Here is a 12,450-nt window from a genome sequence, read left to right on the forward strand (position 1 = left end):
CACACCTGTTGAGCATCTTTCAAAAAGTGTTTTTATGCCCGAAATAAATTTAAATAGACTTTAATTGAACACTGTTGGCAATCACAGTAAGCGAGTCTCTTTTTATATGTTTAAAAAAGGTGAATATCATCTCTGTATCTGCTCAAGCCCGCAGTAGCTCTGTAGCTCAGTCACATCCCCTGCAGAGCGGCGCTCCTTCTGGACCAGCAGTACGGCAAGGACTTCATTGGTCGAGCTGCGGCGCTCTACAGGAGCTGCATGGAGGCCATACACGGACAGCAGGACCACACGGCCACACTGAGAGCGTTCTTGCAGGGAAGGTAGGCAGAGGCGGCACTTATCTGCCATCTCGCGATCTCTGGCGGCAGCGACGCGTAGGAGACTCCGGATCGGCTGGTTGTTGTCTTCAGAAAACTGCACGCTGTTGAGGGTTACGGTGAATATGGTGCCGCAAACTACTTCTCAGTCCCTGTGCACCACCCTGCATGCAGGCAGTGCGAAGAGCGCAGGGGACACATGAGATAACTACACGCTGGAGAGGAAAATCATTTGTGTTATTCGGGTAAAATTCAACACCTCTCTATATATTTCCCACATCTCCAAAGTTTCGCATGGTGGAGCTACCATCTCCAATTCTACGATGGACGCGCGAGGAATAAAGATGTTTGATGTGAATAGACTCCCTGATTGCCCTGAAAAATGCATCGGGACATTACAGCTGGGGTATGAAACACATCCTAGGCGGACTCGACAGTATATTCCGAACATCGGGTTTTTGACGTGCACATAAATAGTGCCCGAACCTAGTCAGTGCGTCTTGCCGACGCCTCTTTGTCGTTAAGCGCATGCTTCAGGGCTTACGTGGTGTCCAGCGATACTAACGCCTCACTTTTGCTTGCACGATTGTGTATGTAAAGCCGTAGACTCGATCAGCATGTAGTATTTAGTCCCAGATGTGAAAATAATTTCGGCGCTACAATCAGAGAAGCATCAACTAACTGTGATGGTGTGATACATTAGGAGGCGTACAAAAGTGGTACAAAGCCCAGGGCAAAGTTTAATCTGCATTTGTGCTTGTCTGGGCTTCTACGGGCTGCATCAAGTTTCTGATGAACAAAGATAGCAGAACGCGGTGTATTGAAGCCAAAAAACTGGAAGACTTTTTTCACAACCTGAGAAGCCCCCCCCCCCCCCCCCCCCGGACTCAGAAAATCGCCCTATACGATGCAACATTGTCAACGACGTGCAAAGTCATGACTTTTTTCCGCGTTACTTGGTTTCTGCGAGTTGCCTTGGTGGTCTCGTAACCATACAAAGCAGCGTTTTCAAGACACAACTTCTCAATCTGTCTGCCCACCACTGAATATGGTGGTGGTAGTGGTTTTATTAAAAATATTAGTAAAAAGGAAGGAAAAGATTTTTGCTAGCCCCGGCATCTGCCATCGATACTGAAGCACCTCAGCTGGGGCAGCGGAAATAATATTTCCAATTTCTGTTTTTGATTCACCATGTACCACCTTAGACCGATCGTTGATGGCCCCTGCGTCTGCTACTCTAATCCGGTAGCGCAGGAGAAGTACAAGACCTTGCGATCTCAAGTCAGTAAGTGAGAAGAAATAGGTCCCTGCCCAGAATTTGGAGCACTAATGCTACAGATTGAGCCACCATGCGAGCCTTATAATCCGACATTGTAACTTTCGACACAGGGTGTACATGTTACGAGATATGACAGCGTTAACGCTTGCATAGAATGTGAACAGTGCTTGTTACGTAACTCACCAAGAATTATTGATACCCGAATAAGGAAGCGGAAGTGAGGGAGGCATATATGCAAAGAGAACATATAAGCGCTGGTTCGTTAAGGTAGCAGAGTGTATCACTACAGGAAACGCAGCAGAGGCCGGCAGGGGTTAGGTAATAAGTAATTTGAGTGGATAGGATGGCGGAAGCTAGAGTAGGGAGCAGCCACATTGCTTATCAGTGACAAAAGACTTCGTGCTGGACTGAACCTAGCTGATGATAAGGATAAGGCATGTCTCCACCGTAACAGGGGCTTATTCTGGCCTCGCCCCACGCCGGCTAACACTACCACGGACCCGCTTCAAGTCCTCGTCGACCTGTCCCTCCACTGGCGCCTGGATCTCTGGTTTCATCTGGCCATAGTGGCGAAAACATCCGGTGGAAAATCCCTACACGTGCGGCTCCAGCCAGGCATGGTGAACCAGGACTGGGCGCGTTTCCTCTGGCTGGTGCACCACGACGGTCAGATGACGCACCTGGCCTACCAGCAGGTGAGCCGTCGCCCTGGGTCCCATTAAGGAAGGGTTAAATTGGACGGCACTTTGGATATCTTATCATGAGAGACGTTAAACTAAACTACAAACCAGCCACTCCGCTATGCTAATGACGCGGTACTGAAATTTAGATGCATGGTAAGGGGTAACAGTGTTTAAAATTATCCTGAAGTTGTGCGCCACAGCGTACCTCTTAGCCTTGCAGGTTTGGCGCGGTTCGTAACAATTCATTTATGGTTCTTTACAGAGCCAATTGGGCATGTCACCGCGGCGGCGGCTCACGGTGTTTTTGCAATCGGCAGCTGCTGATCCCAATGTCGCGTGATCGAATCTCGGCAGTGGTGGCCGCATTTTAATGCGATCGAAATGCCAAAACTTGAAAGACGCTTAAGCTTCGCGTTTAAGAGCGAAACGCCATAGCGGGTTTACACCTTTCTCTCTTTCCCCGATTAGTGATATCCGAACCAAACCTTACACACGCATCAAACCATTCAAATACAGTCAACAATCCCAGACAGCGAGTTAATCATTTTGAGTTACCTAATAACTAAGTAGCATAGTCATAATTAACTATGCACGCATTGTTACATGTCCTGAGGACACCACGCCAAAACCACAACCAGGTCCACATCTATCCCGCTTAAACCGACGAGTGGTTGTGGCCTACGAGTAGAGTGCCCGTCTAGCAATCCAAATATATCAAGTTCAAATCCCACCTAATGCACCGATATTTGCTTTACTTTGCATATATAACCGTCTGCGACGAATCCCAGGTCACTAAAGCCAATTTTTGCCTTTCACCGTGCCTGTTGCGCGCGGTGACGGATCATCATATTCGGGAAGCTAGAGTGTCATCGCGCGGGGGCCTTTTAATTATCTGCACGAGGTAATGTGGCTGCGACGTCACGAAACGGTCTGTTGGGCTTTATTTTTTTTACCACGCCGCCGGTTTAATGTGATTTGGGACATTTAACGGTTAAGGGTTAAAAAGACACCGTGCTGTGCAATTTAAGCGCACGTTAAAGAGCCTTAGGCAGTTTGGATTAATCCGGAACCAACCACTAAGGCCTGGTCATAGCTGATGTGCAGCTTCGCGGCGTTAAACCTCAATACCGTACCAGGCTATACCATACCATACCACGTGGGTATTTAAGTACCCCAAAAAGTGCAGGACGGTGGAAGGATACACAGCACTACGGTCTGTGACCTCATCTGCAACGGTGCTGTTCTTCGCATTTCACAATGTGGTTACCTCTACCCTGTTTCCTTTTACTGGCAAGCACTGAACTTGTCTGAGATCGCAGAAATCTGGCGGCTGGCATCAAGCCGACCAAGACAGCGTTACATTGAGTGCAGCACAACAGATTGGCACAATCCACGGCACTGTCACTGACACGGCTTGAGCTTCAGACCGGGCTCGCATGCACCGCTCGCAGGAAACCGCCAAACGCCATAGCGGGTTTACACCTTTCTCTCTTTCCCCGATTAGTGATATCCGAACCAAACCTTACACACGCATCAAACCATTCAAATACAGTCAACAATCCCAGACAGCGAGTTAATCATTTTGAGTTACCTAATAACTAAGTAGCATAGTCATAATTAACTATGCACGCATTGTTACATGTCCTGAGGACACCACGCAAAAACCACAACCAGGTCCACATCTATCCCGCTTAAACCGACGAGTGGTTGTGGCCTACGAGTAGAGTGCCCGTCTAGCAATCCAAATATATCAAGTTCAAATCCCACCTAATGCACCGATATTTGCTTTACTTTGCATATATAACCGTCTGCGACGAATCCCAGGTCACTAAAGCCAATTTTTGCCTTTCACCGTGCCTGTTGCGCGCGGTGACGGATCATCATATTCGGGAAGCTAGAGTGTCATCGCGCGGGGGCCTTTTAATTATCTGCACGAGGTAATGTGGCTGCGACGTCACGAAACGGTCTGTTGGGCTTTATTTTTTTACCACGCCGCCGGTTTAATGTGATTTGGGACATTTAACGGTTAAGGGTTAAAAAGACACCGTGCTGTGCAATTTAAGCGCACGTTAAAGAGCCTTAGGCAGTTTGGATTAATCCGGAACCAACCACTAAGGCGTGGTCATAGCTGATGTGCAGCTTCGCGGCGTTAAACCTCAATACCGTACCAGGCTATACCATACCATACCACGTGGGTATTTAAGTACCCCAAAAGGCGCAGGACGGTGGAAGGATACACAGCACTACGGTCTGTGACCTCATCTGCAACGGTGCTGTTCTTCGCATTTCACAATGTGGTTACCTCTACCCTGTTTCCTTTTACTGGCAAGCACTGAACTTGTCTGAGATCGCAGAAATCTGGCGGCTGGCATCAAGCCGACCAAGACAGCGTTACATTGAGTGCAGCACAACAGATTGGCACAATCCACGGCACTGTCACTGACACGGCTTGAGCTTCAGACCGGGCTCGCATGCACCGCTCGCAGGAAACCGCCAAGCTGTTCGTCATCGACAGCTCTGAGGCGATGGCGGCGGACGTGATGGAACAGCTGGCGTCGCTCGAGCTGCGGGTCGCCCAAGCGCTCTCCACCGGCAATCTGACGGCGCACTGGTCGGCGGCTCGAAGCCGGAGCGGCAGCAGGTCATGCGACTCGGTCACGTGGCAGAACGTCGACTGCCTGACGCCTGGCGTGCATGCCTCGCGGTGGCTGTTGGCGCTATCGCGACACGTCGACCCAGCGGTACGTGCCACTCTCGCATAGAAACTGTGCACAAGTCGAAGGTGGTATGCATGGCATTCTAATGAACAGGCCGCACTCTTGCGTGAGAATGAACCTTTTTCCACAACACTTTAACGCGATTGTGTTAAAGACCCGATTACGCAGAAAATCCGGTGTCGACAGCGTAAGTAACGGCTTTCTAAGCTAAAAAATAGGGTGGTGTAAGATGTCCAAAGGGGCCACAGCATGGAGAAGCAGCCTAGGTGGGCAACCTAGATCACGTAACCTTGTTGCGTCCTCACAGCCTGCCCAGCGGATTGTGAGCAAACTTACCACCCCCGTGGCAGGTGGCTGTTAAGTTAATGATTGATCGCGATACGTTGCTTTGCAAAGTGGTGGTTCTTTTCCGGCACCGAGATCAGCTAGCCCAGGTATTGAGGGTAGCTTTCCACACGACGGACAGATGACGGGGGAATAAAGGGAACGGCACCGTGAAGTAATTAGCCGTGTCCGACTGGAGCCGGCCAAAGCACAGACTAGACTGCTCGCCGCATTTTAGGCCGCGGCGCCGCACGCATCACATGCATTTTATGGAGACACAGAGCCGCTTGCACCACTCTAAGAAATAGCAGCGGACTTGCGATTTCTTTTCGTCCGTTCGACTCTGCAACGAGTGCCTCCTCTAGCCACAGTGCTGTGACACTTTGATAGGTTCCCATCTTGGAAAAATGTGCCTCGTGTTGGATTGGCTACCGCCTGATGTAGGGTCGGATCCTTAGGGGATTTAAGGAGCGTGCTAAGTGAGAAAGGATGCTCTGGACCCTGGCGACAACACTCATCCAGCAGCTCGACGCATGAACTCTTAATTTTTGACACTCTGCTCTTTCTTCAATATGTAAATAAGTTTCGTCAAAGTTCTATTAAACCCGTTAGTTGTCGTTTTCCCAAACTTGAAGTTCCATCTTTCCTCAGCCTGAAAGCTCGGACACGCTACCCAACGGAGCCAAGGTTCAAGTTAGCCTGTGCGCCACGACAACGTGTTTTTTCCACTACGCACCTAAACCAACCCGCCCAACTTTCTGCTCTAATCAATAAGCGCAGGGCACAGTGTTTTAGCTGGACTTCATGGATTACAATGGATTACATGGATTACAAGGAGTTCGTTGTCAATTGCTGGATTATCAGCCGGAAATTAATGACAGATTTCTGAGAACGCCTTGACAGGTAATTACTAAGCAAACTTCGTAGCTTCCGTGCTCCTTGGGAATGGCTGCATTTGCCCAAATAAATAAATAAATCAGAAGGGAAGCATGTCGTCTGAACATGGCCAGTGGTATGTACGGTAAATTTCTGAATGCTAAGCAAAACCGTACTGACCTCCTTGTCTACTGCCACTGTATCTCGGTACCGACGCGACCGGCTGCATCTTTAGAAAGCAAAGCGATGCTTTCGAAGGCATACGTCGAAGGCGAACGGAGGAGAGAATTCCAGTTTATGGAAAGGACACACATAGTAAGCAATTGTTTATACATGAGCCCTGTTTATTACACTCTTTTTAAGATGCATGTATCCCAGAGTTTGCAGAGGACCTGAACTGTGCGCCGTATATACGTTCTTGTTTAAAGGTCTTCAGGCCACGAGTTCTGGTTTTGGCTCATATAGTGGAGCACTTGCGGCACCTCTGAAGACCAAAAAGTGTTGAAAACGGAGGGTACGAGTTCTCTTTACGGCACAAAAATATAGAGATTTGAGGATGCCACGAGAGCCCTGTGGTACACCTGAAAATAAAACAAACGTGCCGAAGCCTTGACTAAAGCGTTATTTGTGGTTCTGTATTCCTTCATGTCCCCTTGGCGTTCTCACTGAAGGTACACACACTAAACTTATCAACGAGTTCAGGGCAATCCGTTTCGGGAAGAATTCACTTGATAACGCACCCTGCAAAATAGAATCTGCTTCTCGCAAACGCCGAAAGTAGCGTTCAGTGCCCGTTTACGAATTATTTCTCTCATTTGCATTCACGAGCAGAGGACGATAGAAACGTGGGGCGGTAGTGTCTCCCAGCAGCTCACAAAAGGGAATTATGATAGTTATACATTTCTTTGTGATGGTTGTCTCCAGGACTACGAAAACACTACGGCGTCGGTGTGGAATTCGCGGTTTGGTGAGTCGCTCGGCAAGATTCTCTCGGGCAACCCGAGCAACCAGCTCCTGGACATCGTTGGGTGGACAGTAGTCCAGGTGCGTTTCCACAATAATTCCCTTTCACTAAGAGCGGTACAGGCGCTACCCTAGGCTTTCCGTTACAGAAAGCAAGGTTTTGGATACGCAGGCTAACTTGACTCACACTTTTCATTAATTCTGAGAAAATACAACTTTTTCGCACGGAGCCTAATGCCTCCGGCTTAGTTTACAACCACTGTGATGCAAAGGCATTCTCGGGCTTCTCAACCAAGCCCGAATATCTGTGATAACCGAATACGTTAAGCAACCAGTACTGAATAAGTGTGGGGGAAGGAAGACGAAGTGTCCTTGTTAAGGTGCCTTCACATCGCTCTTGTGGAAATCTCACCTGCCGCGTAACCACGTTCCCTATAGCAAACAAACTGGATTCATGCCATCCGAGGAGGCTTCGGACGCCCAATCGCTGCCTGGTTGCGTCTCGCACAGAAACTTTTACGCAGTTATTCCTGGACCTTAACTGCGCACCGAGGCTATGGCCTAGCGCCTCCGGTAACGTGCTGGCGGGGGTAGCTCCGCCTGCGCCGCTTGCCTCGGTGACATTCCCACCAGTACAACAGCCCACTGAGCATAGGCCGAACCTCCAAAATCGTGCCTTTGTTTCATCAGATACGGCGCCTGCCCTGCCTTCTCCAGATGTACAACAGCTCGTGAGTGCTTTACCCTCTGGACGGAACACAGATACGGCCGCCCAACCTGTACCTCTGGATCGATATCTACCAATACCACATGGCACGTTGTGCACTCCAATGGACCTGTCATCAGCCCCGCCAATCGGGCCGCCAGCCCTCCGCTCTACTCAAAAGTGCCCTCCGGGAGACGCTGCTATGGGTTCTTCTTCGGCCAGCGGCAGCTCACAAGGCAAACGTTCCTGCCTACCCACAGACCGCCCAGTTGTGTCTACCCACGGCTCAGTGAGTTACAAAGCCACTATCAAATCTCTGGCAAAGAAAAGCCTTACAGAAATACAGACCAGAATTCTGCAGGCAAACCTGTATGCATGTCTCCGAACGAAAGGCTTTCGCGGCTTTACGGCCAGAAAGAAGTCCAGTATCATTGCTGTGTGGCTGCTGACCTTAGCTGCCGTGGAACGTCTGCAAACGCTACAGTGCATTACAGTTAGCAGCGAGGTCTCGGTACCGGTACAGGTGGACTGAAAAATGTTGCCGGGCGTTATCAAATTCCGATTGTGTTTTCCGCCCCTCGGAAGTTGGGAGCAATCTGTTCACAGGTGCACAAACGGATGGAAGAAGGAGGCGTAAGAATGGTACGAAAAACAAGAAAAACAAGAAATGAATGCAACATCAAACACAAAGCCCCGTTCGTTACCTGTGCCAGGGGGGTTGTGTACAGATTGCCGTTGTCGTGTGGCGCTCTATACATCGGCCAAACTGGACGATGCGTCAACGAGAGATTAGGAGAGCACCGAAGATTGCTTGGGGGAGATTCTCTTGATAACCTCCCTAAACATTGCCGCACGTGCATTACAAACGACAAGGAAAAGAAAATCCAGTGTAAACCGCTTTTTGAAAAAACGACGATCCTATTCAGGCACAGGGAGCAACTCACGCGGGAGCTCATGGAAGCCTTTCATATGCGCATCAGTGGCGATAAGTGCATTAGTCAGACTTCCGTCCGCTTCTCTGATAGGGAGTATCTGTTCCTAACCAAATCATTGAGATTCACGGAGTAACTTGTGGTGTTCATGACATTTGTTTGTTTTTGTTCTTGTTGGTTTCACTATTTATTCGAGCATTGTCTGGAATAAACCTTCAGTTGTGAGTAGCGCTCGTCTTTGTTTGTCTCGCTTGTCCTCGTTTTTCCGCGCCAATTTCTTCAGTATGCAGGTGTACCTGGTTGATGGATCCGACTTGCAACGTTCTGTTGTCTACAACGTCGATGTTAATGAGGACCAGGCCGCCCTTCAGCGTGAGTTTTATTGTCCCACTCACCCAGTGATCGAAGCACGTTACATGGGAAAAGGGCGCTGATGCATCGTCACCATGCAAGGCCCACCAACACCGCCGGCCTGCTTGTACTATTATGACTGCATTTTACGGTCTCGGCCGTACAAGCCAACCGCCGTCTACTGCTACAGTTGCTTCAGACCTCGCCATATGCGTAGATCCTGCCCTTTCACAACTCAAGTGGAACCTGCGTCAGAAGGTGCAGCGGCGTACAGATGTGGCCTCTGCAAAACTGACGACCACGACATCACATCACCCACCCACTTGCCCCACAAAGCAGAAGGCAACAGAAAAGATTATTCGTGGGTATTCTAAGCAAATGACTCAGAATGTGAATACGCCCCTTGTGCAGACTTCCAACCGGTTTGCACCTCTCCAGTCGGATGATGACGAGTGGCCCGAACTTCCCATGCTGCACACGCATGAAACTGCTACCAATCAGACTTATAGCGATAAAGTGCGATATGACATGGTAGCAGTTGATGACCAAATTTCAATCCTTTTGGCAGAGGTCTCAAGGCTCCGACAACACCGTGAACTGCTTGTCCGCCGTAGACATGCAGCGGGATCTGGCACCGCCACTAGAAGGGATGAATCAGCACCGAACATGTCCCGCCCAACAGATTCTTTCACCGCTCCTCCCAGAGTACCTGCTACATTGCCAGATAACTCTTCAGCGTGCCTGCTCCGCTTCATAGTTACCCAGTTATCCAACCTGACATCTGTTCTCTTGCAACGCTTGGACTAACTGAAGATGGCGTGTTCCGGCTTTTCTGGTGTGCCCCAGTGGAACTGTAGAGGCCTCTCTACTAAAGTGGGAGAGCTCAAAACCCGTCTTCGCTTTCACAAGGTCCAGGCGTGGGCCATGTTCAATCAAAATTGCCGTTTGGGCGAGTTGGTGTGACATGATTCGAAAAGACCAGCGCGGAAACAGACAGGGACACGAGAAAAAACACTGACGACAGGACGAGCGCTGTCCTGTGCCTTGCCAATGCCTTGCCAGCAATTCCGGGCTTCAGTGGTTACGCGTCGCCTTCGATGAACGACCATCGTGTGCACACTGCTTCACCTCCGGAAAAGGCGGCGGTGTACGTTAACACGCGTTTCCCTCACGTATGCCTCTCTCTGGAAACTTGGTGCTCTTCGTATCAGGAGGTAGTCGCAGTTGCTGTAAAACTACCGAAGGCAACTGCTGTGGTGGTATCCTTCTACGTAAGACCAGCGCGTGGCGCTCCCTCCTGTATTAATCTGGGCTGGCTATTGACTGTGCGTAAGAGATACCCTAGGTGTCCAATTTTAGTCAGTGGTGACTTCAATGCCCCACGCCCAGACAGGGGGTACCCTACTTCGAGCCCCCTCGGCAGACGTGTGCGGGATGCCTTCACGGATGCGTTGTTTATTATTCTAAATCACCTCAGTTCAGCAACGCGGGCTATGTGTCACAGTCACAGTGCCACCTATGCTCCTGATCTGACGTGGTGGTCTGGAACCGGCATTCCCTCCTGGCACCTTGAGCCTGACTGTTGGGGCAGTGACCATCACCCTATAATCATTGGTGTTCAGCCATCACGTGCTCGCCGGTTACGCTGCAAGTGCACGGTGGTCAATTGGGATTGTTTCCGTGCTATTCTCCAGGATCTCCCTGCAGAGACGTTACCATCGCTTGTTGACCGCATACAATGCGCGTTAAACAGGGCTACCGCCTGCACCTGGGCAGACATCTACCGACGGGTTCCGGATGTCGGTCTCCTAAACTTGTGGGCTGCTCGCCGACAGGCCGAGCTGGCAGCGTCACGTGATCCCACATCTGCACAGGCACGTATACGACTGAACTATATTACTGCCAAGGCTCGCAAATACGAACGCGATCAATCACGAAGGCAGTGGCATGCCTGGTGCGAGCAGTTTTCTGTGAAGTCGTCGAATACATCTCACCGGCGAACTTTCCATGCAATGGAACACGGTCACCGTCGCCACGACGCAGCTAGCACCGCATGCTTCGCAGCTAACTTATCTCCGGATGATTTCGCCAGACAAGCAGCACGGAAATTCTTTCCAAAATATGATGTTGCCCCCCTCAGCTGATGTTGCCCCCCTCAACTAACCAGTCTAACTTGGCAGGGATTCCAGCTCATGTAGATACACTGCCATCAGCTGCAGATGCCGAGCGTATTGCGTCTCCTTTTACCATGCCTGAGTTGCTTGCAGCAATAGATGAGGCTAAACGAAAGACATCGCCAGGTCCGGATGCCATTCCATACAAGGTGTACAAGAACATGAGTTGTGCTGTCCTCCCTCAACTTCTCGACACCATTAACACAGAATGGCTAAACGGCTCTGTGCCTGAGACCTGGAAATTGGCCACTGTGATCCCAATTCCAAAAGCCGGGAAGCCACCGACGGATCTTGTCAACTTCAGGCCAATTTCTCTTACTTCAACACTGTGCAAGCTGACAGAGAAAATGTTAGCCACACGACTGTCGTGGTGGCTGGAGCAGCACGGTTTCTACCACCCCGCCCAAATTGGCTTCCGTCCATTCATCGGCACTGAGGATGGTTTGGTTGTCTTGGCGTCGCAAGTTCTGTCATCAACTCGCAGCCACAGTGTACGTACCGCCCTCGCCATGGATATCGAAAATGCTTAGGATAATATGTCATGCTGCCATTTTGCATTCTATTCACATGCTGCATTTCCCTCTTCGAGTATGCAATTTTATAAAATCCTTCCTTGAAGGCAGACGATTTGTCATACGCCTCAGTGGTGACTCCATAGGATCATTTCAATCTGTTCGCGGTGCACCCCAAGGCTCAGTGCTGTCACCAACACTGTTCAATATTCCCTTCATTCCTCTTGCATGGCGCTTACATGATGTCCCTGACGTTAAGTTCTTACTGTACGCTAATGATATCACGGTATGGAGCACTCACCATGATCTGCTAACTCAAGCGGCGGCCCTACAGTCAGCCGTAGATATTACCGCCAATTGCGCTATGTCTGTCGGCCTACAGCTTTCAGTGAGCAAAACTACGTTCATGTCAGTGGCCAACCGCTGGCGACGCCGTAAACTTGCTGCCACGCCAATCCCTCTCCAACAATCTGGAACCCCAGTTCAAGAATCTTCGACATTGAAAATTCTGTCGATACATCAGTCCGGAACGGGTACTGCCTGGCTCCTCAGGCTAAAAAGCAGGCGTTGCAGACTTTGGGCCTAATCAGGCGTATTGCTCCCAAAACCGGCGGCG

At 50.0% G+C, this 12,450-nt stretch overlaps 1 protein-coding gene across 2 annotated transcripts in view; it reads left to right on the plus strand.

Annotated features, from left to right (window-relative positions):
• Positions 1-12,450, plus strand: part of LOC144104870 (neprilysin-11-like) — a 79,476-nt gene that overhangs the window by 23,444 nt on the left and 43,582 nt on the right. For both annotated transcript variants that reach the window (XM_077638092.1, XM_077638093.1), the window contains exons 2-5: positions 186-320; positions 2,051-2,291; positions 4,766-5,020; positions 7,121-7,240. In XM_077638092.1, the coding sequence (XP_077494218.1) occupies positions 186-320; positions 2,051-2,291; positions 4,766-5,020; positions 7,121-7,240 (751 nt within the window). The remainder of the gene's footprint in view (positions 1-185; positions 321-2,050; positions 2,292-4,765; positions 5,021-7,120; positions 7,241-12,450) is intronic.

This window comes from Amblyomma americanum, chromosome 9, assembly GCF_052857255.1.
Source record: "Amblyomma americanum isolate KBUSLIRL-KWMA chromosome 9, ASM5285725v1, whole genome shotgun sequence".
Lineage (NCBI taxonomy): Eukaryota > Metazoa > Arthropoda > Arachnida > Ixodida > Ixodidae > Amblyomma > Amblyomma americanum.